The 24,442-nt window shown below is 38.9% G+C and overlaps 1 protein-coding gene across 13 annotated transcripts in view; it reads left to right on the top strand.

Annotated features, from left to right (window-relative positions):
• Positions 1-24,442, top strand: part of mllt10 (MLLT10 histone lysine methyltransferase DOT1L cofactor) — a 458,751-nt gene that overhangs the window by 389,357 nt on the left and 44,952 nt on the right. For 11 of the 13 annotated variants that reach the window (XM_069914651.1, XM_069914639.1, XM_069914641.1 and 8 more), the window contains 3 exons: positions 10,331-10,396; positions 11,425-11,494; positions 19,228-19,382. In XM_069914651.1, coding sequence (XP_069770752.1) covers positions 10,331-10,396; positions 11,425-11,494; positions 19,228-19,382 — 291 coding nt within the window. The remainder of the gene's footprint in view (positions 1-10,330; positions 10,397-11,424; positions 11,495-19,227; positions 19,383-24,442) is intronic. The other 2 variants (XM_069914640.1, XM_069914642.1) reach the window with 1 other exon arrangement.

Genomic DNA, 24,442 nt, shown 5'->3' with positions numbered 1-24,442 from the left:
TTGGAGACGGTCCAGAGGAGGTTTACTAGGTTGATCCCTGGGATGAAGGGGTTGATTTATGATGAAAGATTAAATCATCTAGGATTGTATTCGCTCGAGTTCAGAAGAATGAGAGAAGATGTTATAGAAACATATAGGATTATGAAGGATATGGATAGGATAGATGTAGGAAGGTTTTTTGAGCTGGCCGGGGAAACTAAAATGAGAGGACACAGTCTCAAGATTCGGGGGAGTAGATTTAGGACAGAGATGAGGAAAAATAGTTTTTCCCAGAGAGTAGTGAATGTTTGGAATTCTCTAACCAGGGAAGTGGTTGAGGCTGCCTCATTAAACATATTTAAAATTTGGTTAAATAAATTTTTACATGATAGAGGAATTAGGGGATATGGGGAGAAGGCAGGTAGGTGGAGTTAGGTCATAAATTAGATCAGCCATGATCGTATTGAATGGCGGAGCAGGCTCGATGGGCCATTTTTGGCCTATTCCTGTTCCTACTTCCTATGTTCCTATATGTTCCTATCACAGCACCAGTCACTAATACAGCTACACCCTTGGACTGCCATAAAACTTTAGTAGTATTAAATTGGAAACAAAACACTAATGAGGAAGGATAACAATGGTTTATGAGAAGCTAGTTGATGTTGGACATTGTAGTTGTACATCATATCCCTCAAGAATGGTATGGGCATGAATGATCAAGGATTGTGGTATTAAAGAGTCAGTAGTGGAGCTTACATGTAAACAACATTAAAAAGTTGTACTTTTACTAATCGATGCTCCTAATGTTTGTCTTCTCCACATTACCAATTATTCATTCCAGATCCCTTCTGGTATGGTAGCTTAGAAGCTGTTTATTGCTTCTCTGACATGTTCAGATAGATTCCTTACTTAATTAGTATAGGCTAAGTCATCCCTAATATGCTATGCTTTTGGCACTGCCATCATGAAACTCCAATTTCCCAACATCATCTGATGAGTATACTTTTGAAGGTTAATGATATGATTATTTATACACAATTTTTCTATGTCACAGATGTATTTTATTCTGTCATTCATAGAACAAAAATATGATAAGTACATGACCATGATTTGAATCAATACCACCAATCTCCTCAATAAGACCTTGCCACCAGCCACACCTACCCTAACTATGCTTTCCTATCTTCCACAGAGTTTGTTCACTCCCTGATTCCCATATTTGATCATCCCATCCTATCCACTTCCCATGACTCCCAGTACTTTCCCCTGCAGCAGAGCAGGTGCAACACACGTTTTTATATTTCTTTCCTCACCACTACCTAGGGACCTAAACAGGGCTTCCAGGTATTATAAAGATACAATTGCTGGGTTAAAGCAGTGAGACTTGTCCCTCCTTGGTACCTTCCCTAAAATACGAAGTTTGTAAGGCGATACGAGCTGTCAGAGTCCAAGGCTGCTGTTCAGATCTGAGGGAAATGCTGATTAGAACGCATACATTGCAAAAGGTTTGCAGGCAGGTGCCACAAATAGTTGGGAATGTAAAGAACGCATTGGCCTTAATTGCAAGCAAACTGGAGTTGAGAAATAGGATGAAACAATAAAGTTTATAGACCCTGTGATTGTTGTAAATACACAAAATTGCTGGAGAAGTTGGTGGAGAAGCTATACTTTGATAAACGGCTCAGGCTCAAAACATTGGTTGTATATCTTTGCTTCTTGTGGATGCTGCAGGACCTGTTGAGTTTCTCCAGCACTTTTGTGTGCTTAAGAAATAGGAAAGTATTGATATAAATAGAAGAAACAAAGAAAAAAGATGTTCAGAGAATACACTGAATGTAAAAAAATCTTAAGAAATAAATTAGAAAAGCTAAAAGAAGGTACGAGGTGGTTATAGCAAGCAGGGTGAAAATAAAGCTAAAAGGTTTCTATAAATATGTTAATAGCAAAAGGAGAGTGAGGGATAAAATTGGTCCCTTAGAGAATCAGAGCGGACAAATGAGATGGGGGAGATCCTGAACAATTTCTTTTCTTCAGTATTCACAAAGGAGAAGGATATTGAATTGTGCAGGATTAGGGAAGCAAAGAGGGTAATTATGGAAAATGTAGTGATTAAGAAAGAGGAAGTACTGGAGCTTTTGAAGCATATAAAGGTGGATAAGTCTCCAGGTCCTGACAGATTTTCCCCAGGTCCTTGAGAGAAGTTAGTGAGGAAATAGCAGAGGCTCTGACAGTAGTTTTTCAAATGTCATTAGAGATGGGTATAGTGCCGGAGGATTGGCGTATTGCACATGTGGTTCCTTTGTTTAAAAAGGGCTTGAGGAGTAATCCTGGCAATTATGACCCTGTAAATTTGACATCTGTGGTAGGTAAGTTAATGGAAAGCATTCTTAAAGATAAGATATATATAAGTGTCTGGAGAGACAAGGTCTGAAAATTTGGATAGGTATATGGATGGGAGAGGAATCGAGGGTTATTGGCAGGGTGCAGGTAGGTGGGACGAGAGAACAATACTTAGTTTGGTGTGGACTAGAAGGGCCAAAATGGCCTGTTTCCATGCTGTAATTTTTATATGGTTATATGTTCATCTCCTCCAACTTCTTCAATTGCATTTAGTGCTCCCATGTGTCCTTCTTTCATTGATGAGAGGAAGTGAAAAATTGAAGACTGTTTTCCAGAACATCTGTGCAGTCTCCACAATAGCCAGCATGAGCTCTCATCTATCTTCTTTGGCTTGGCTTCGCGGACGAAGATTTACGGAGGGGTAATGTCCACGTCAGCTGCAGGCTCGTTTGTGGCTGACATGTCCGATGCGGGACAGGCAGACACGGTTGCAGCGGTTGCAAGGGAAAATTGGTTGGTTGGGGTTGGATGTTGGGTTTTTCCTCCTTTGTCTTTTGTCAATGAGGTGGGCTCTATGGTCTTCTTCAAAGGAGGTTGCTGCCCGCCGAACTGTGAGGTGCCAAGATGCACGGTTTGAGGCGATATCAGCCAACTGGCGGATGTCAATGTGGCAGGCACCAAGAGATTTCTTTAGGCAGTCCTTGTACCTCTTTGGTGCACCTCTGTCTCGGTGGCCAGTGGAGAGCTCGCCATATAACACGATCTTGGGAAGGCGATGGTCTTCCATTCTGGAGATGTGACCTACCCAGCGCAGTTTGATCTTCAGCAGCGTGGATTCGATGCTGTCGGCCTCTGCCATCTCGAGTACTTCAATGTTGGAGATGAAGTTGCTCCAATGAATGTTGAGGATGGAGCGGAGACAATGCTGGTGGAAGCGTTCTAGGAGCCGTAGGTGATGCCGGTAGAGGACCCATGATTCGGAGCCGAACAGGAGTGTGGGTATGACAACGGCTCTGTATAATTCCCCATCCCCTTCCCAGAATGAGGAACGCTTGCTCGAACAAGAGGCAGGGCTTGTGCCCTTCTGCCAGCGTGAGCATTTCATCCATGAGGACCGAGGTCCTGTTGCCCAGGCCATCCAAGTGCACGTGAGAGGCCATAAGTGCTAATGAGGAGGTTTTTCAGAGCCATGTATTTACCTTCCTCTGGCGGCGCTTGAATGAAGTCATCTACTCATGAGGCAGTTTCCTGGTCAAGCGAGCTGACAACGAAGAAATATCTGGTTGAAACAGAGGTTATCTATCTTATCTGAAACTGGGCTTCAGGATGTGGAGACTTGTTGGGTCACCAATGTAGTGGGTTGTGAGCGAGCGCAGCACAGAGACTGAAACGGCAGGCTGTGTGCTCAGGTATCACAACTAAATGATTTAATTTGAATCTCACATGCAGCCTTTAAGTGTGACTCCATTCCGCCCCTTATGCACCAGTGCTCACGTCACGATGTTGCGAGCGCATATGTGCCCTTCAGTCCTGTGACGCCATCTTTGCCATGGCTGCCCCGCCGCCTGCGCGTAACAAGCAGGGCCAGTTCACTACTGCAATTATGTGCGTCGCCACAGGAGATCAATGAGCAGAAACTGGACCACAGTGATAGAACCTAAGGCCTACCTCTCACAGGTTTTTGAAAGTTCATGCTGTCAAAAGTTTTTTTTTAAAACATCTTAAATGTCCCCAATATCAGAGAATGCTTAGAATCATTTGAGATAGATTTATTTAATTAAAATGTTTAAATTGAAAAATAAATGTATAAAAGCATGGGACACAGACAGAAAAGGAAGGATGGACAAGATCAACCATATGGGAAATTTCTGCAGACATAATAATGTAAGAATTATTGGACTGAGAGAAGGAATTGAGGGAAAAGACCTGATGAGCTTTTTGAAACATGGATCCCATAAATGCTGGGGCAAAACAAGCTAAGTGCAAGGCTGCAAATTGAATACATTTAAAATTACGATTTAAAAATATTGATGGACATATTTAGTGAAGGGGAGAGCATTGAGGAACAGAGATATCTTGGAATAACGGTTCATCGTTCTTTGAAAGTGGATTCTCATGTGGATAGAGTGATAAAGAAGGTTTTTGGTACGCTGGCCTTTATAAATCAAAGCATAGAATAGTGATGTTGAGACTGTTCAAGGCATTGGTGAGGCCAAAATTTGAATACTGTGTGCAGTTCTGGTCCCCAAATTATAGGAAGGATATCAATAAGGTAGAGAGGGTATGGAGAAGATTTACTTAAATGTTGCCTGGATTGCAGTATCTAGAATATGGAGAATGAGTAGACTGGGTCTTTATTTATTGGAGTGTAGAAGGTTGAGGGTGGATTTGATAGAGGTATATAAAATTATGAGGGGGATAGATAGAGTAGATATGAATAGGCTCTTCCCCTTGAAGGTAGGTGAGTTTTGAATGAGGGGTCATTAGATAAGGGTTAGGGGGCAGAAGTTTAGAAGTAACCTGAGAGGGAGCTTCTTCACTCAGAGAGTGGTGGCTGAGTGGAATGACCTTCCGGAAGAGGTGGTTGCAGCATGGTCAATTTTGTCATTTAAGACAATGTTGGATGTGCATGAATGTGAGGGGATTGGAAGATTATGGTCAGGGGGCAGGTAGGTGGGACAAGAGGAGATTACTTAAAAAGGTGCAGACTAGAGGGGCTGAGATGGCCTGTTTCCATACTGTAATTGTTATATGGTTATATGGTAATTAAAAAAAAGAAAATCAATGAAATATTTAGCTTAGTAACCTACTTCAAATCAATGGGTTGTATGACACAATATAGCCGTAACTCCTGTAAAGTTAAGTGACTGGATGTGAAGTGTGCATTGTACTCAGTACACCCAAGCTCTGCCTTGGGCACAATACTAAGTCCCGTGGTGAAGTAGGAAGACAGATGCAGTTGTGTCTGATCTCCGTGAACAAGTGCAGAAGTCAAAAAAACACTAATCTGTCAGAGGACTTCATTGGCAGCTCTCCCAAACTGTTGACAGAAGCTCAGTACATTTTGTCTCATTACTTTAATGAAACATTGGTACTTTAATAGCTTAGCTTTTGAAAATATGCTGTTTTGATTGTCATCTTAAATATTGCTTTGTGTGCAATTAAAAAGGTATCAAAGGCTGGAAAGTTGGGGTTGGGGACGTGGCCAGGCAAAGGATGTGAGCAGACATGTTCTGAAAGAGCTCTCCACGAAAAGTATTAAAAAGATGGTTTGAAAGTTCAAAAGTCAGAATTTCATTGTCAAAAATGGATAAAATTAGTACTAAATGACCACGGCAACCAAAAATGAAAACTGAAGAAACAGCAGCTCAGCCAGGAACATCGAATGAATGCTTGATGAGGAGGAGCACAGAAGGGGCCTTGGGACCAGCTGAACCCGGCTGCACTAGAGGGGTCGGCGCAAGATATAACCAATATCTTGAACAAGATAGAAACTTTGTGCACTCGCTTCACAAGGTTTGAATCAGCGATAAGAGACATTTTGGAAAAGATATAGGAAATTAAAGAAATTGTGGAAGATTTAGCTGAATGATTGACACAAGTGGAGACTGAGCTGGACTAAACAAAAGACAGGCTAAAGACTCTGTAAGAAAAAGCAAAAGAATGGGACACAGACAGAAAAGGAAGGATGGACAAGATCGACCATATGGGAAATTTCAGCAGACATAATAATGTAAGAATTATTGGACTGAGAGAAGGAATTGAGGGAAAAGACCTGATGAGCTTTTTGAAACATGGATCCCACAAATGCTGGGGCAAGACAAGCTAAGTGCAAGGCTGCAAATTGAAAGGGTAAACCAGACCCTCAGATCCAGAAGAACCGGCAATCAATGACCCCAACCAGTCTTCGTAAGACTTTTAAGTTATCGGGAGCGGGGTGAAATCCTGGGAGCAGCATACGAATATTCAAAAAATAACAATGTCCCATTAATGGTGGACAACGAATAAGTAATGTTTTTCCAGGACTTTAACTCTGTCTTGGTTAAACAAAGAAAAGAACTTAAAATGCTCAATGATTTACACAGTGACGCTGAGGGTCAATGACTCAGAAGGTAATCAAAGAATTTTCAAGAATAAGGATTTTTATGAAAGCGGTGAAAAAATTAAAACTGCCAGATAAGATTGAAAAGACCATCTTAAAACAGGACTAACTGAAAGGTTTATCTTTTTAAATTTATATTTAGTAGTACTGAACTATCTTGTTTTTACTGCTAAATAAAAATTATTGTAATTTACATGGAGAGCTCTGGAGAGAAAGGAAAGTGGAGTGGAAAGTGGCAGGGTGGGGACTCCGATCTGGGGGGTGGGGGGGGAAATGGCACCAGGAGAGAAGTGGTTTTTAAAAATGGCACTAAAGGTTCATCTTCAGAAAATTCCACGGGCCTTTTTCACAGGCTTCCAGGTTTTACTGCTTACATCACAGTCAGAGCGAGGAATGTGTGCGTTTTTTAAAGGGGAAATATATATGGTTTTTTAAAAAGGGAAATGTTACTAAAAGGGAAATTTTGCTTAAAAGGGACATGTTTCTTAAAAGAGAAATCCTGCAGTATTATTTAAAAAGTTGGAAAGTATTCTTATTTGTTTGAAAAATGGTGTGGATAAAATATTAAAGTTTATTAGTCTTAATATTAATGGGTTAAACGGGACAGGGAAAAGGATCTTGGCATACTTAAAGAAATTAAAAGTAGATATAATCTTTCTGCAGGAAACACATCTTACTAAATTGGAACATGATAAATTGAAAAGAGCATGGGTAGGACATATAATGTTGTCTTCTTTTGGTTCAAAGGCAAGAGGAGTAACGATTCTAATTAATAAAAATACACCAGTATTAATGGAAGACACATCAGTTGACTGGGCTGGAAAGTATGTTATGGCACGTTGCAAAATTTATGGAGAAGCATGGACACATGATATCTATGCCCCAAATTATGACAATGAAGCCTTTTTGAAGGATATCTTATTAAAAATAGCAGAGGGAAGACAAAGTATATTGGTTGGAGGAGACTTTATTTTTTGCTTGGACCTAATATTAGATAAAGCTGCAGGAACAAAATGAAGGCAAAAGTGGCAAAAACCACAATTTCATATATGATCTAAATCTTAACAATATATGGAGGCAATTGAATCCCATGGAGAGAGACTTTTCCTTTTATTCAAGAGTACGTGATTTATATACAAGGATTAATTTATTTTTAATGTCTGCTCATTTAAAAACTAGAGTGATAAAAAGAGAATACCTAGCAAGGCTTTTATCAGGTCACCCACCACTAACATTAACATGAAATAATGGCAAAGCAAGAAAATGTATACAAATGGCATCTCAATGCCACGTTATTCAAAAGAACAGGCAAGTTTATTATGTCTGCAAGTTTATTAAAAGACAGATCAAAATATTTTTTGAAACAAATCAGCCATCTGCTAATAATAGCTTTTTGATATGGGACACGCTCAAAGCATATTTGAGGGGACAAATTACATCTTATACAAAAAATCTTAAGAGAGAATATATGGCAGAAGTAAAGAGTTTGGAGAAAGATATTACAGAAATAGAAAAAAATATCAAGAACAGAACTTCAAGAAGAATACAGGCTACTGGAGAATAAAAAGCTAAGATACAGTATATTTCAAACATGTAGAACAGAAAAAGCTATATTAAAAACAACAAAAATATTATGAGTTAGGTGAACGAGCACATAAAGTCTTGGCAAGTTACAACAGAGAGTCATCAAGAATAATAAAAGCTATAAAAACAGAGGCAGATACTCAAACATATAAACAAAGGAAATCAATGATATCTTCAGACAATATTAAATGAAATTATACAAATCAGAATTACAAGGGACAAGAATGAATCAAAGAATTTTGATTGAATGTTGAACTTCCAAAAGTAGAATAGAGAGAAAAAATAGAACTAAACACCCCCTTTACGAGAAAAGAAATTGAAAAAGCCCTGGGTACCCTACAAGCTGATAAATCACTGGGGATGAATGGATTCCCTCCTGAGTTTTACAGACAATTCAAAGAATTACTAATGTCCCTAATAATGGATGTCCTCAGCTAAGCAGTAGAGACACAGATCCTCAAATGCTATTATTACAGAACTACCAAAAAAAAGCGATCCATTAATAACTTCATCGTATAGATCAATTTTACTGTTAAATGCTGATTATAATATAATAGCAAAAGATTAATAGATTAGGACAATATCTAGCAAAACTGATACATACAGACCACGTAGAATTTGTTAAAGGAAGACATTCCTCAAAAAGTCTAAGAAGGTTATATAATATATATGGCAAAATTCGAACAGAATCCAAGTATTACAATCTCCCTGGACGCGGAAAAAGCATTTGACCATTTGAAACGGTCCTTTATATTTAAAACAATGAAAAAACTTGGCATAGGCAGAACATTTAAAAACTGGATAAAAACTTTATATCATAAACCATAAGCTAAAATTATAACTAGTAGGCAAATATTAGCAGTGTTTTCCTTGAGTTGATCGAGTAGACAGGGATACCCCCTGTCCCTAGCGCTTTTTATACGAGTAATTGAATCTCTAGCAGAGATAATAAGAAGGGATCCAGATATAAAGGGTTTCCAAGTTGGACAAGAAGAACACAAAATTAGTCTATTTGTCAATGGTGTGCTATTATCAGTCCCGGTTAAATCTTTGGAAAAATTGCAAGAAACATTCGAAAAATATGGGTAAGTATCTGGCTATAATATAAATATGGACAAAAGTAAGATAATGCTATTGACACATTTAGAATGTGAAAGATATCAGAAAGGAAGTAAATTTAAATGGAAGACAGAATAAAATATCTTGGACTAGCAACTGGCAATAATATACAGAATCTGAATAAACTAAATTATGTTTTTCTTCTTGGGAAGATAGAAAGGGACATGCAGAAATGGTGAGTTTTACCAATTACTTTAGTGGGAAAGGTTAATTGCATCAAAATTAAAGTAATGCCAAGACTACAATATCTTTTTCAATCACTTGACCTAAAAATTTTGTTAAATTATTAAATGATCATATTAGATAGTTCCCATGGAATTACAAGGTACCAAGAATTGCATTGGAAACACTGCCATGGGACAATGGGCTGGGATTTTTAAAAATACTGCTGAGCTGCATAGGCTAGATTTATCATCTTTGTGGACAACAGCCCCTCCCACCCCCTCTTGGATTCAAATGGGAATGTACTCAATGGGGAAGCAAAGGATTTTATCAATAAATGGAGTGTCAAATCACTAAAAAAAGACAAGCCCATACTAATGGCAATAAATTAATGAATGTATTGGAAAAAAAGTAGGGATATCAATAAAAGCTCCATTGTGTAAAAATGTGTTATTGCCTATGAACATATGTCCTTCGAACAATAAATCATAAATACGGAGTGGCTAGTGGGACCTTCTATTGTTTTCTCTAGCTAAGATCGTTCCTAAGAGAAAAATGGGGAATAATGTTGACTCCACCTGAAGCTAATGAAATAGAACAAATGGTATGGATGGGGAATACACCCAAATTTATAACAAAAATATATTATATTCTCCAAAATTGAAGTGCAAAACCAGATTTACAGAAGTCAAAGGAAAGATGGGCCTGGGTATAGTAATCTCAGAAAGAAGCTGGTCAGGTTAATGTACGGACAGTATGACATCAATTATAAATGCAAGATATGGGCCAGTTCAATATCATTTTCTGCACCAATTATATCTTACTTCACGGAAGTTACATAGATCAAAAGCAGATATCTCAAAAAAATTAACCAGGATAACAGGAGTGGCCTTTGCAGGTGACCCAGAGCTATATCTATTAGGCAATTTTATTGAAATAAGCAACAAATTGTCTAAATATCAAATCTTATTTATAAAAATAACACTGGCGGTAGCAAAAAATGTATTACGATCACTTGGAAGTCCGATTCCCCTCTATTTATAGCACGATGGACTATGGAAATGAACAGCTGTATACCTATGGAGAAAAATGTCACATATAATTTAAAGAGTAAGTATGACACTTTTGTAAATATTTGGCAGCCATACCTGGACCACATAGAGGCCCAAATACAATAACAGAAAGGAATATAAATGCTGACATTATACATACCCAAAAGTAATGAATGGGTATTTATTGAAATAAGCAACTGTATTCGAGATATTTAAAAGATATGTAAGCTCTGATGGTATGCGGATCTGTATGTATAGAAGGGGAGAAGGAGGGTGGGAACATTCTGTTTTTGTTTTTGTTGTTACTTGTTAGAAAATTTTAATATGCTGTGTTATTGAAGATTTTATTATGTATAATTTTAAAAAAATCAAAAATAAAATATTCAAAATAAAGGACTAGAAAGTTTAACTGTTATAAAGCGGCAAGATTGGTGTAGCAGTTAGCAAAACGCATTTCCAGTGCCAGCGATCAGGACCAAAACCTGGGTTCAAATCCTCTGTAAGAAATTTGTATGATCTCCCCGTGCCTGCGTGGGTTTTTTCCGGGATCTCTGGTTTCCTCCCATTCTTCAAAAACGTACCGGGGTGAAGGTTAATGAGGTGTAAAATGGGCGGCACAGACTCGTAGGGCCATATTGGCCTGTTACAGTGCTGTATTTCGAACTTTTTAAAAATGCACTTTCATTTAATTATATTTAGAGACCTTATTTCTCTTTTTACTTTGATAGTGGTCGACATGTTGATGGAGTTGACCACCCTTTAGTTGTTGTTTCTAACTGTGACACAGCAAAGGAACTTTCAATTGTAGATATATATTGTATTGCAACTTAAAAAAAAACAAGCATTTGTGCATAATATAGAAAGTGTTGATTTTGTGCCCAAATCTACTGCAGATTTGAAGGCTATCTCGGCCAATTTCCTTCTACATTCAATGAATGGTTTAATACAGAATATGTGAAGTTTGACTAAAGGTAGTGGAACAAAAATAGTTCAGCCTAAAAATAATAGTTGCATGCAGATTTGAAAAACATTTCACTATTTTAATTGCTTTTGTGATTTTGTTAACAAGCTTTGTTTATTTTTTAGATCAAGATTTAGACAATGGCCATAATGTTCCTGGGAGGAGCAGTTCACCACGAGGAAGCGTTTCACCACGGTATGCCAAGTGTATTGCAAGTTTTGAACATTTAATATTTAACTTTTTTATTACATTTCCTTTTCATTATTTGTGATAAAGAAAGTACTTTCTCAGTCACAATATTGATGATCCTTCAAGCTCTCACCCAGGTGTCTTTGTCAATCTCCACTGCACACATGAGATAATCCGTTTGAATGGGGTGAGATTGCTTGTGGAAAGCAGGTTGGAAGAAAAGTGTAGGAAATACAGTTATGTACATTTATTTCTGCAATACAACGGTATATTTCAGAAGGATGCAAACTGGAACGAGATTTTAAACCCTATGATATGATTATTTTGAGAATGTCATTTTCAACAGAACACCTATCCTTCAAGGAGTCTGTTTAATCTGCTATAAACTGGACAGTTATGTGCAGTCTGAAACATTGCCTAATTATAAACAATCTGGAAACCATGGATGTTAATTATAAAGCTCTGTAGTCTTACCAAATCTGGAATGAATGATAGTGGATAAATAATATAGTTACATGGAGGAAAGGGGGAAAGCTTCAAAGCATTCCATTGTCCAATGATCAGCATACAGAAAGTAAAATGCCTGTACGACTGTGAACCATTGGGAGCACTTTTTGGTCAGAGGTGAACTGTACATGAGGGATGGGTTGCACTTGATCTGTAGCAGGAACAGTACCTGGTGAAGAGATTTAATGGAAATACTTAGTTAACTAATCTAGCAGGGGACAAGGGTGGGACCCAAACTATTAGTGTGACAATAAGAAAGTTGATGCAAGGTTGGATATTAAACCAAGCCAGTCCATTTGATCGGGGAAGGAGTGTGTATGGTCTGATTGGCTGAACTGCATTTATTTTAATGCAAGAAACCTCACAGTTAAGACAGATAAGCCCAGGGCATGGATAGGTATGTGGGATTGTGATTGATACCTATTACAGAAATATGATTGAAGGATAGGCAAGTCTGGGGTATCTGACATGATATAGGTCAAAGAAAGAGAAGAGCAATTACTCTTTTGATTACGAAGAATATCATGGCAGTACTTGGTATTCCTGAGGCATTGTCCAGTGAGTCTATGTAAGTTCACTGGAATAAAAAGGGCTAATTACTCTGATGTGTTTGTAATATAGGTTCCCCCACCCCACCGCCCCCCCCCCCACCATAGTCAGAGGGAATTAGAGGAGCAATAAGTAGAAGTAATAAACTTGTTTTAGTAGGTGATTTTAACTTGCTGAATGAGGCATGTGTTGAGGGAAAGGCAGCTGGGATAAAACAAATTCCTTGAGAATAAGAGATGTAGGAGTACACTCAAGAAAGAAATCAGGAGGGAGAAAAGGGGTCATTCATTATCCTTTGCTGGTAAAATAAAGGAAAATCTTAAGACATTCTATCATTATATTAGGGGCAAAACAGTTATCAGAGGTCTCTTTAAAGTCCATGTGGTCATCTGTGTGGAATCACCGGAGATGGGTGAAGTTGAAAACAATTACTTCTTGTCTCTGTTAACTATGAAGAGGATCATGGGCACTGAGGAGTTCAGGAAAAAGAACAGTGATGTCCTGAAACACCAATATTGTGTTGGCACTAATTGTCAGTAAAGATGGATAAATCTATTTCCAGGTGTATTCTTGGACAATCATGGGAAGATGTTGCTGGGACTCTGGCAGAGATTTTTTATTCTTCCTGAGCCAAAGAAAGACTTTGAATGAGCGTGGCTAATGCTGTACTTCTATTTAAGAAGAACAAGCCAGAGACTGCAAATGGCTGAGCCTAAAGTCAGTGCTGGGAAAGTGAGGGGAAGGGCTTCTGAGTGTTAGGATATATCTGCATTTAGTAAGGCTGGGCTGATTAAGAATAGTCACTATGGCTTTGTACATGAGAAATTATGTATTACGAATTTAAATTTGACTGTAAGAGCAGAGTTAAGCCATTCAGCCCAACAAGTGTGTATTTTTCATTTCAACCCAATTCTCCCCCATAACTCCAAATGAAATGGACCAATGACACTTTTTCTAAAGCAAAATATTTCAGTAACAATTGGGTCTAGAGCAGTGATTCCCAACTTCCCTTCCCACTCACCTACCGCCTTAAGCAATCCTTTACTAATCATAGAGCAGCTATGGCATAGGGATTACTTAAAGTGGTAGGTGAGTGGAAAGAAAAAAGTTGAGAACCACTGGGTTATACCTTTCCTGTTCCTCAGCTTCACCCTTATATTATCAGTGAACGAGCCCTTTAGTCTCTCTTGTCTGAGCACAGCTGTGATATTTTCCCTGATGAGCAATGCCATTTCTCCCCCTTTCATCCCCCAGCTCTATTGGGTCTGAAACCACAAAACCCCAAAACATTGGGCTGCCAGGGTTGTTCCTCCTGCTACCATGTTTCAACAATTGCCATAATGTCATAATTCCGTGTGCCAATCCATGCTGTAAGCTTGTTTGGCTTTCCCACAATATTCCTTGCATTGAAATAGATGCACTGAGAACATTATTTCCACCATGCACAACACTTTTATTTCTGCCTTTATATGCAGTATTTACAACATCTTTTTCCTCCTCTATTCTGCTCTGGAACTCATGTTCCTAATCCATGCAAATTTAATTTAAACCTCCTGGAACAGTACTGGCAAACCTTCCCAGAAGGATTTAGTCTTCCTCCTATTCAGATGCAAACCATCCTGAAAATGACCCCAGGTGCTATCTTCCCTAGAAGAGAGCGCATTGCTCCAGAAATTGGAAGCCCTACATCTTGCATCAACCTTTTAAACATGTGTTAGCCTGAATTATCCTCCTGTTTCTAAGATCTCTAGAAACAGGGTAGCAATCATGAGATCACAATCCTGGAGATCCTGTCCCTCAGCTTTGAACCAAACTCTCTGAACTCTCTTTGCAAGACCATTTCACCCTTTCTACTCACTTTTACATGGACCTCGACTTCTAGTTGCTTTTTTTCTTGAATGTCACGAACTCGATCTGAGATATCCCAGATCCTGGCAACATATCATGCGGGATTCTTCATCTTTTCCACAGATCCTCTTTCCCATAACGATTGAATCCCCTATCAATATCCTTTTCTTAGACACAGGCCCAGACTCTGTGCCAGAGACCTGACTGTCATGGCTTCTCCTGGCAGGTCGTCCCCCTCATCAGTATCCAAAATAGTACACATATTATTGAGGGGCATGGCCACAGGAGTGCCCTGCACTGACTGCCTGTTCCTTTTCCCTCTCCCAGCTACCCTTCTCCTGTCTACTAGGTGTGTTGCATCCATTTAACTCCATTCTATTATCCTCTCAGCTTCCTGAATAATCCTGAGTTCATCCAACTCCAGATCCAATTCCCTAACATGCTTTGTAGGGAGCTACAGTTGTAGGGATCCACTTGTTACACAGATGCTGTGATTGTAGAAAATTGTAGTAATTTCATTTATTATAGATGAAGAATACTGTTGGCTTCCCTGACTGTACACATTCTGCACAATGAGCATGTCCCTGCCTTTGCTGTCATTCTCACTGTGTATGAAATAGAAAACAATAAGAAAAGCCTGCCCTTACCTGATAGAATTATCCTTACCTTAACTTCTATGCTACCACCTCAGCCTCTGCTCACCAAAGCCTCTGTCAGCTTTCTGAATTTTCCCCCCCATTTTTTTGAAAAAGTGGCCAAGAGGATCGATGAGAACAGGGGGTCTTAGCAAGGCTTTTGACAAATTTTCATATAGTCGAGTGATCTAGAAGGTGAGGTCACGTGTAATCCAGAATGAGCTAACAAAATTGGATCCAAAATTGATGGTTGAAGTCAGAGGGTAATCGTGGGGGGGTTGTTTTTCAAATTAGAGTCCTGTAGCCAATGGTATGTAGTGGGCATTGGTGCTGGATCCCCTGTTATTTATCATATATATTATATCAACAATTTGGATTAAAATATGTGAAGCATGATGAGATGAGTTAATTGTAATATACGTAAGTGCAATGTGCAGATGACTGAAATTCTTTCTCGCTATATTAGTACAAAATACTACAATGTGCCAAGTCAGAAAAAAAATTAAATATAAAAGGATAGATAAATAAATAGATAGATACATATAAAATTAGATAAATGAATAAGTAAATAAAACTATTGTAGTTCGTACAAGAGAAAAAGTGACATTTCATTCGAGCAGACAGATCTTTTGGTGATCCCACAGTAATTTGTGGTTAATGTAAAGGTTGTATGGGGAGGTTCAAGAGCCTGATAGTTGCTGAAAAAAACTGTTCTTGAATGTAGAGTTGCAGGATGTCATGCTTCTGTATCTTCTGCCTGAAGTTAGCAGCAAGAAGGGATTGTGACTAGCATAATGGGGCTTCTTTATGATGTTGGCTGCAACTTGCAGCGTCTCACATAAACGCCTTCAATGGATGAGAGGTCAGTGCCCAAGATTTACTTGGTTTGCCTCTTTCTATGGCCTTCTGTGTTCCTGGGCACTTGAGTTTTCAAAACATGCCATGGTGCAACCAGTCAATATACTCTCCACAGTGCACCTCTAGATGTTTGAAACAGTATTAGTATTTGCTGATGTGCCAAATCTCCTCAGACTTCTTACAAAATAGATGTGTTGCTGTGCCTTCTTCAACAATGCCTTGATTTGCTGGCTGCAGGAGTAATCCTCTGTTATGTCTCCCAGAATTTGAGGTTGCAACCCTCTCTATCGGCATCCTTTCAATGATGACAGGTGTATGATCTCTTGGCCTTCCCTTCCTAAAGCCCACAATAAGCTCCTTGGTCTTGCTGACATTGAGAGCAAGATTGTTGTTCTGGCACCATCCAATCAGATTCTTGATCTGACTCACCATTTCCTGTTATTCGCCAATCATGTTGCAGGTGACACCAAGATTGATGGTGTGGTGGACGGTGTAGAATATAGCCTAAGGTTATAATAGGATCTTGAACAACTGTGAAAGTGGGCAAAGGAACAGCAGATGGAATGTAATTGTGATGCATTGTGGGAAGTTAAACCATAGCTGAAGTTGCTCAATAAATGTAGTGCCCTCATCAGTGTAATAAAACAGAAACTTGTGGGAGCAGGTAGATAGTTCCTTGAAAGTGGTGAGACGTAAGACAAAACGATGAAGTAAGTGGCTTGCTTTCACAGGACATTGCATTGAGTCAATCCACAGCTGTGCGGGAATTAAATGTAGGAAGCCATAGGTGATCTGTGGTTAGTAAGGGATTACTTAAGGTGATATGATCGAATCCACGCTGCTGAAGATCAAACTGCGCTGGGTAGGTCACGTCTCCAGAATGGAGGACCATCGCCTTCCCAAGATCGTGTTATATGGCGAGCTCTCCAATGGCCACCGAGACAGAGGTGCACCAAAGAAGAGGTACAAGGACTGCCTAAAGAAAGCTCTTGGTGCCTGCCACATTGACCATCGCCAGTGGGCTGATATGTGCATCTTGGCGCCTCACAGTTCGGCGGGCAGCAACCTCCTTTGAAGAAGACCGCAGAGCCCCCCTCACTGACAAAAGACAAAGGAGGAAAAACCCAACACCCAACCTCAACCAACCAATTTTCCCTTGCAACCGCTGCAACCGTGTCTGCCTGTCCCGCATCGGACATGTCAGCCACAAACGAACCTGCAGCTGACGTGGACATTACCCCTCCATAAATCTTCGTCCGCGAAGCCAAGCCAAAGAAAGAAGATGTGAGTGAAGAAAAAAATGGTTGAGAACCACTGGTGTATGATATAGGGAGAAACTGGATAGTCTCCAACTGTTTTACTTGGAGCAAAGGAGGCTAAGGGATGACTTTAAATTTATGTATTTATTTTTAAATTTAGACATACAGCATGGTAACAGGCCATTTTGGCCCACTAGTCCTTGCCACCCAATTAACCTACAACCCCTGGTACATTTCGAACGGTGGGAGGAAACTGAGCCCCCTGGGAAAATCTACGCAGACACTGAGAGAACAAACTCCTTGCAGACAGCGCAGGATTCAAAACCTGGTCCCGATTGCTGGCACTGTAACAGCATTGCGCTAACTGTGCCACCCTGACTTTATAGAGGTTTACAAAATCATGAGACACATAGATGTGGTGGTTAGTCACAGTCTTTTTCTCAAGACAGGGATGTCTAAAACTTGAGATATAGATTTAAGGTCAGAGGAGAAAAATTTAAAGGGGAACTTAGGGGCAAGTTTTTTTCACAGAAGGTGATGTGTACTCAGAATGAGGTGCCAGAGAATATTTTAAAATACAATATTTAAAAGACATTTGGACAGGTACATAGATAATAAAGGGTTAGAGCGATATGGGCCAAGCATGGGCAAGTGGGACTAGCTCAGATAGGCAACTAGGTCAGCATGGATGAGTTGGGTTGAAGAGCCTGTTTCCGTGCTGTACAGCTCTGAGGTTCTCTGCTTTGTGTCTATTTCTCCTGACTCTCAAGATCTCAGTTCCATGCCATGTGACTTTAAAACCTCCCCAAAAACAAACCTCCAGGTTATTGGTCCTGATTCATTTGAGATGTAATCCATCTGAAAACGTCAGAAACTTTCCTCGTTTCAGTGTGGCCTAGCCAGTGGATCTGCTGTCCCATAGCAAAAGAGAGCCATATTCAACCATGAACCATTCTGGGCGCTCCTTTATAAAATCTGCCGTTTTTAAACCTACTTCCTAGCCCCCCAAAAATGGGCCATTTGCTACTGATGTAATTGATACCAAGTGTGGACCACAGCTTCCAGTTCTTTCTTTCTTCAGAATTCTTTGTAGCCATTTATTGACATCTTTGATAGCACCAAGAAGGAAACATAATATCCTTGAATCATGTTCTGGCAACAGAAGCTCTTCCCTGTCCCCTGACTGAATTGTCTAACAATATTATTGTCTCATTCTTATTTTTCCTCTCTTGTGAAGCTGACCAACCTGGGATGCTAATCTTCCTGATTTGACTGCACTCCCTGAAGAACCTTCACTCTCATTATCCAAAAGGGAACAAATATTAGGCGAGATTGACTGAAGCTGCTTCCTTCTTCAGGACTACCTGCTTGCTCCTGCTAATATATCTGACAGTTATCCATTTCCTATCTCTGCAAAAACTTATGCTGCAATGTGACCACCCATTTAACCACGTTTTTAACCGTGCATATTGTCATAATGGCAGTGACTTGTATATTTAATTTTGAATTTTGTCATTATTGCACTGTATCTCAGCATTTCAATTCAATTCAATGTGACGAAGAATTCAAAGTTCAACTGCTATAAAGCAAAAATTGACAGAAATAAAAACAAATGCTGAGAATATATGGCAGGGCAGTCTATGAAGAGAAAAAAATATCATTTATTCAAAATGATGAATGATAGAATTTGCCTCAGTGAAATGATGGCTATCTTCCTGGCTTGATATGAAAGGTCCCGTGGCATAATTTTAAAGAAGAGCATGAGAGTTATTAACATTTTACTGGTCAATATTTATCCTTCAACAAAAATCACTAAAGCAGATTGGCTAACTTTATGTTGCTGTTTGTGGAAGCTTGATTTGCCTAAATTGGCTGCCATATATTTTACAGTGCAGCTATGACTAAATTTCAGAAAGTTGTCTTCAGGTGTAAACCACTTTGAGACAATCTTAGATGCTTAAGAACTGTTAAGACAATTATTTTACTCCTTACATTTTTATTTTTAATTGCATGCTTGACAGTTTTGTTCAAACTAATTATATTCTGTACTTTTTAAATCTGTAAATCCTAAACTTTCAAACAGATCTCCTGTAAGTGGCTTACAAATTCGATATGATCAGTCAAGTAGCAGTGTTATAGAGAACTTGCCTCCTGTTGCATCCAGCATAGAGCAGCTATTGGAAAGGCAATGGACTGAAGGACAACAATTTCTTTTTGAACAGGGCAGTCCTGGTGAAGGTATGTATAAGTACTTTCTTCATTCATAATGTTATTTTTCATGTAAAAAAATGTTCTATATTTCCCTGCTGGTAAAGATACATGTTTTATTCTTCTTTCATTGCTTGTTTTTAGAATTTTGTATATGTAGATAGGCAAACTAGTGGAAAGGTATTGGGAAATGAACCAGGTCTGATTTATGGACAAACATTTTGGAGAAAGTGATCACAACTCCCTTTCCTTTACCATAGCACTGGAGAAGTACAGGAAGAGACAATTTGGGGAAACATAATTGGGGTAGGGGAAAATATGATACTTTTAGGTGGGAGCTTACGAGCATGAATTGGGAGCAGATGTACTCAGAGAAATGTACAAAACAAATGTGGCTTGTTTGAGACACTCTGCGTTAGTATGTTCAATTGATGTAGGGATAGGATAGTAAGGTGATAGAATCATGGAGTATAAAGGATGTAGAAAATCTAGTTAAGAAGAAAAGAAAAGCTTGAGAAGTTGAAGAAGATAGGAATTCACAGAGCTCTAAAGAATTACAAGATTGCCAGGAAAGAGCTTAAGGAAAGACTAATGAGAACTAAAAGGGGGCATGAAATGGTCTTGGGTGCAGGATTAAGGAAAACCACAAGGCATTTTACAAGTACATGAAGAACAAGAGTCCAAGAGAAGTAAGGAAAACAAGCTGTGAGATCAAGGGACCTAAACAGATTAAAGGGGAGGAGATGCTTACTGACTTAAAGCAAATAAGGGTACATAAATCCCCAGGGCCTGACAAGATATTCCATCAGACCTTGATGAAGGCTAGTGTAGAAGTTCCAGAGGCTCTGGCAGAAATATTTAAAATGTGGGGTTAGAGGATTGGAGGCAGTTCATGTTGTTCCGTTGTTTATAAAAGGCTCCAAGAGTAACCCTGGAAATTATAGGCCAGTGACGTCAGTAGTAGGTAAATTATTGGAAGGTGTTCTAAGAGATTAGATATAGAAGTATTTGGATAACCAGTGACAGATTAGGGATGGTCAAATTGGCTTTGTGCGTGGTGGGTCATGTATAACCAATCTTAGAGTTTTTTGAGGGGGTTACCAGGAAAGTTGATGAAGGAAAGGCTGTGGATGTTGTCTGCATGGACTTTATTAAGGCCTTTGACAAGGTCCCACATGAGACCATTGTTGTTTGTCAACTATATCAATAATCTGGATGATAATGTGGTAAATTGGATCAGCAAGTTTGCAGATGGCACTAAGATTGAAGGCCTTGTGGACAGCAAAGAAGGTTTTCAAGGCTTGCAGAGGGGTCTGGACCACCTGGGAAAATGGGCTGAAAAATGACAGATTGAATTTAATGCAGACAGGTATGAGGTCTTGCACTTTGGGCAAACCAAGAAAGAACATACACAGGGCACTGAGCAATGGGGTAGAACGGAGGGATTTGGGAATACAGATACATAATTCCCTGAAAGTGGTGTTACAGGTAGATAGGGTTTTTAAGAGAGCTTTTGCCATATTTAGCTTCATTAATCATATAGAAGTTGAAATGTTATGGTAAAGTTGTGTAAGACATTGGTAAGGCCAAATTTGGAGTATTGTGTGCCGTTTTGGTCACCTGACTACAGATTGATAGAGTGAAGAGAAAATTTACTAGGATGTTACCTGGACTTTAGGAACTGAGTTGGAGGGAAAGGTTAAACAGGTTAGGACTTCATACTCTGGATTGTAGAAAAAATGAGGGGAGATTTAATTAAGAGGGGTATAAGACTGAGTAAATGTTTTTCCACTGAGGGTAGTTAATATACAAATCAGAGAACATAGATTAAGAGAGAAAGTGGGAAAAAAATTAGGGGAAATGTTTTGGGGAACCTATTCACACAGAGAATGATGGGAATGTGGAACAAGATGCCAACTGAAGTGGTGAATGAAGGCTCAATTTTATCATTTAAGAGGAATTTGAACAGGTACATGGATGGGAGGAGCATGGAGGGCTATGGACTGGGTGCAGGTCAGTGGGACTACCAAGTCTAGAGGGGCCAAAGTGCCTGTGTCTATGCTGTAATGTTCTATAGTTCCATGAATTGAGTGAGAATATGGCCAATCAATGGTGATAGTGGAAACATGTACAGTGTTGGAAGAGGTAGTGGAGGACCTTAAGGAATATTTTGCTTCTGTTTTCACCAGAGAAAAAGTCCTTGGCAATTGTAAATCATGGCTTAAAGCACCCTAAAAAACTTGAGTATATTAACATTAAGAAAGATGATGTGTTGGATCTTTTGTAAAGCATGACATTAGATAAGTCTCTAGGACCAGACAAGATTTACCCTAGGATACTGTGGGAAATGAAGGAGGAGATTGTTGAGCCACTGACAATGAACTTCACATCATCACTAGGGACGAGAAATACCAGAGGATTGGAGCATTGCAAACCCAGGAATTCCTAAACCAATTAATCTTACTTCAGAGGTGGGCAAGCTGTTGGAGAAGATCATGAGAGACAGAATTACAAGCTCTTAGAGAGGCATAATCTGATTTAGGGTAGTCAGCATGGCTTCATCAGCAGAAGGTTGCATCTCACGAGCCTGATTGAATTCTTTGAGGATATAACAAAGTTCATTAAAGGTAGAGCGATGGATTAGACTATGTGGATTTTAGTCAGGCATTTGAAAAGGTTCCCCATGCAAGGCTCATTTAGAAAGTAAGGAGGCATGGAATCCAAGGAGGCTTTGCTTTGTGGATACAGAATTGGCTTGACCACAGAAGGCAGAGGGTGGATTTAGATGCTTGGTATTCTGCATGGAAGTTGGTGACCAGTGGTGTTCTGCAGGGATCTGTTCTGGGACCCCTGTTTGTGAGTTTTATAAATGACCTGGATGAGGAAGTGGAAAGATGGGTGAGTAAGTTTGTGGATGACATGAAGTTTAATGGTATTGTAGATAGTCTGAAGGGTTGCAGGAGGTTATAGCGGGGCATTGATAGGATGCAATGCCAGATGGAGTTTAACCAAGTAAAGTGTGAAATTATTCATTTTGGTAGGTCAAATGTGAAGGCAGAATACAATGTTAATGGGAGGTCTGAGCCGATCGAAAAACTCGGAGATCTTGGGGTCTGTGTCCATGAGACACTCAAAACCACTGTGCAGATTGATATTGTTGTTAAGAAGGCATAGTGTGTGAAGGCCTTCATTAATGATTGAGTTCAGAGCCGTGAGGTAATGTTGCATCTACTTAAGACATTAATTAGACCCCACTTCAGTTCTGGTCACCTCATGAAGGAATGATGTGGATGCTATTGAGAGGGTGCAGAGGAGATTTACAAGGATGTTGCCTGGATTGCCTTATGATGATAGCTTGAGTGCACTTGGTCTTTTCTCCTGGGAGCAATGGTGGATGAGGGATGTCCTAATAGAGGTGTATAATATGATGAAGGGCATTGATTGTGTGGATGGCCAGAGGATTTTTCCCAAGGCTGAAATAGCATTGTTTTAATGTACTTGGAGTAAGTACAGGGGGAATATAAGAGATATGTTTTTCACATAGAAAATACTGGGGGCATGGAATGTCCTGCCAGCAACAATACAGTAGGATATTTTAAGAGACTTTTAGATAGGTACATGGAAATGAGAAAAATGGAGGCCTTGCAGTAGGAAAATTCTAGGCAATTGTTAGAGTAGGTTATTAGGTCAGCACAACATTGTGAGACAAAGAGCCTGTACTGTGCTGTATGTTCTATGCATATGTTTAAATCATACAGTTGTGGGCACCATCTTAAGGATGTTCTCCAAGCACAACTTGTATCTAGTTTACTAGATAATAGTTTCATTTTAGAATATATTGTTATTTCCCAGGTTTGTCAACATACCTGACTTCACCAATGTTTACAGATTGTGATCAAAGCCTGCCTTGATGTATGTGGAGCTTTTCTTTTGAAAAATGAATTCATCCCTACATGATAATTAAAATCCATCTGTGATTTAAAATGATATCTGATTTAATAGAATGAATTAGAGAAAGATAAAGATCATCTATTTCATGATCTTTTCTGGTAGCTACGTTATGTACCAAATTATTTGCTTTCATTTTAGGCTTTGATTTGGTAGAGTTAATGTATTTTAGCTGACTGAGGAAACCATTTAGATTGTTTTAGCTCAACAACGCTACTCTTGGTTTCCATGACATGTTATAAAAATTGTTAAATTACTTCAAAGCATTTTTCTATTCCTTGCTACTGCTTTGAAAGTTGCATTGATAGAGATGAGATCAGTGCTATGGAACTCATTAAATCATTGTTGACAGCTTTATCAGAAGTGAGCAGCAAGATTCAGTGATTACAGAACTGGAGCCATTAATGTTCCCAAATTTTGCTTGTACATTCCCAGCTAAATTGCTAATTGTTTCACCTATAAGTTAATAGTTACCTTCTTATTTAAAAATGTTGAATCATTCGTGAACTTTTTAGAGATTTCAGTTTGCTTTCATACATGCTAACAAAGTATATATGATCCAAATAAAATAATGTGGTTGCAACATATTTGCTAAAATAAAATGTAAAAATTTACCTCCAATTAATTTTTTTTGGCATATGATGTAAAATTTAAGGAAAGTAAATATCATTTTAATAGATATAATAGATAATACTTGCTATGCTGTAAATTATTTCATATTTTAGCAATTCTGTAAAGTCAAAGGATGACAAACATTTTTAATTTACAGACTAGATGAGCCAAAGGGCCTTTTTCTGTGCTGTAGTGTTCTATGGATATCTTCCCTGTAATGAATGCCCAAGAGACCATATAAATTTCTAATGACATAAACAAACATGGTCTTTTTTTATTTTTAAATGTATTATTCCATAATATTAAATCAGACATCTCTTGCAGCCTGGAATATTCCTTTAAAATGCTAATGCCTTTTCTCTCTCCTTGTGGTTTAAAGAATTTTATCATTTAGTTCTATGCCTCTATTCAGGTAATTTTCCTGAAATGTGCAACTTTTTATGTATTGGACTGATTTTCATTCATTTAATTGACTGCTTCCTGTTTGTGATATTGAGAAATCATCTTGACTCTGCAACTAATGATTTTTT

Source organism: Narcine bancroftii, chromosome 1, assembly GCF_036971445.1.
Source record: "Narcine bancroftii isolate sNarBan1 chromosome 1, sNarBan1.hap1, whole genome shotgun sequence".
In the NCBI taxonomy this organism is placed as follows: domain Eukaryota; kingdom Metazoa; phylum Chordata; class Chondrichthyes; order Torpediniformes; family Narcinidae; genus Narcine; species Narcine bancroftii.
This window is presented reverse-complemented; position numbering and strand designations above follow the sequence as displayed.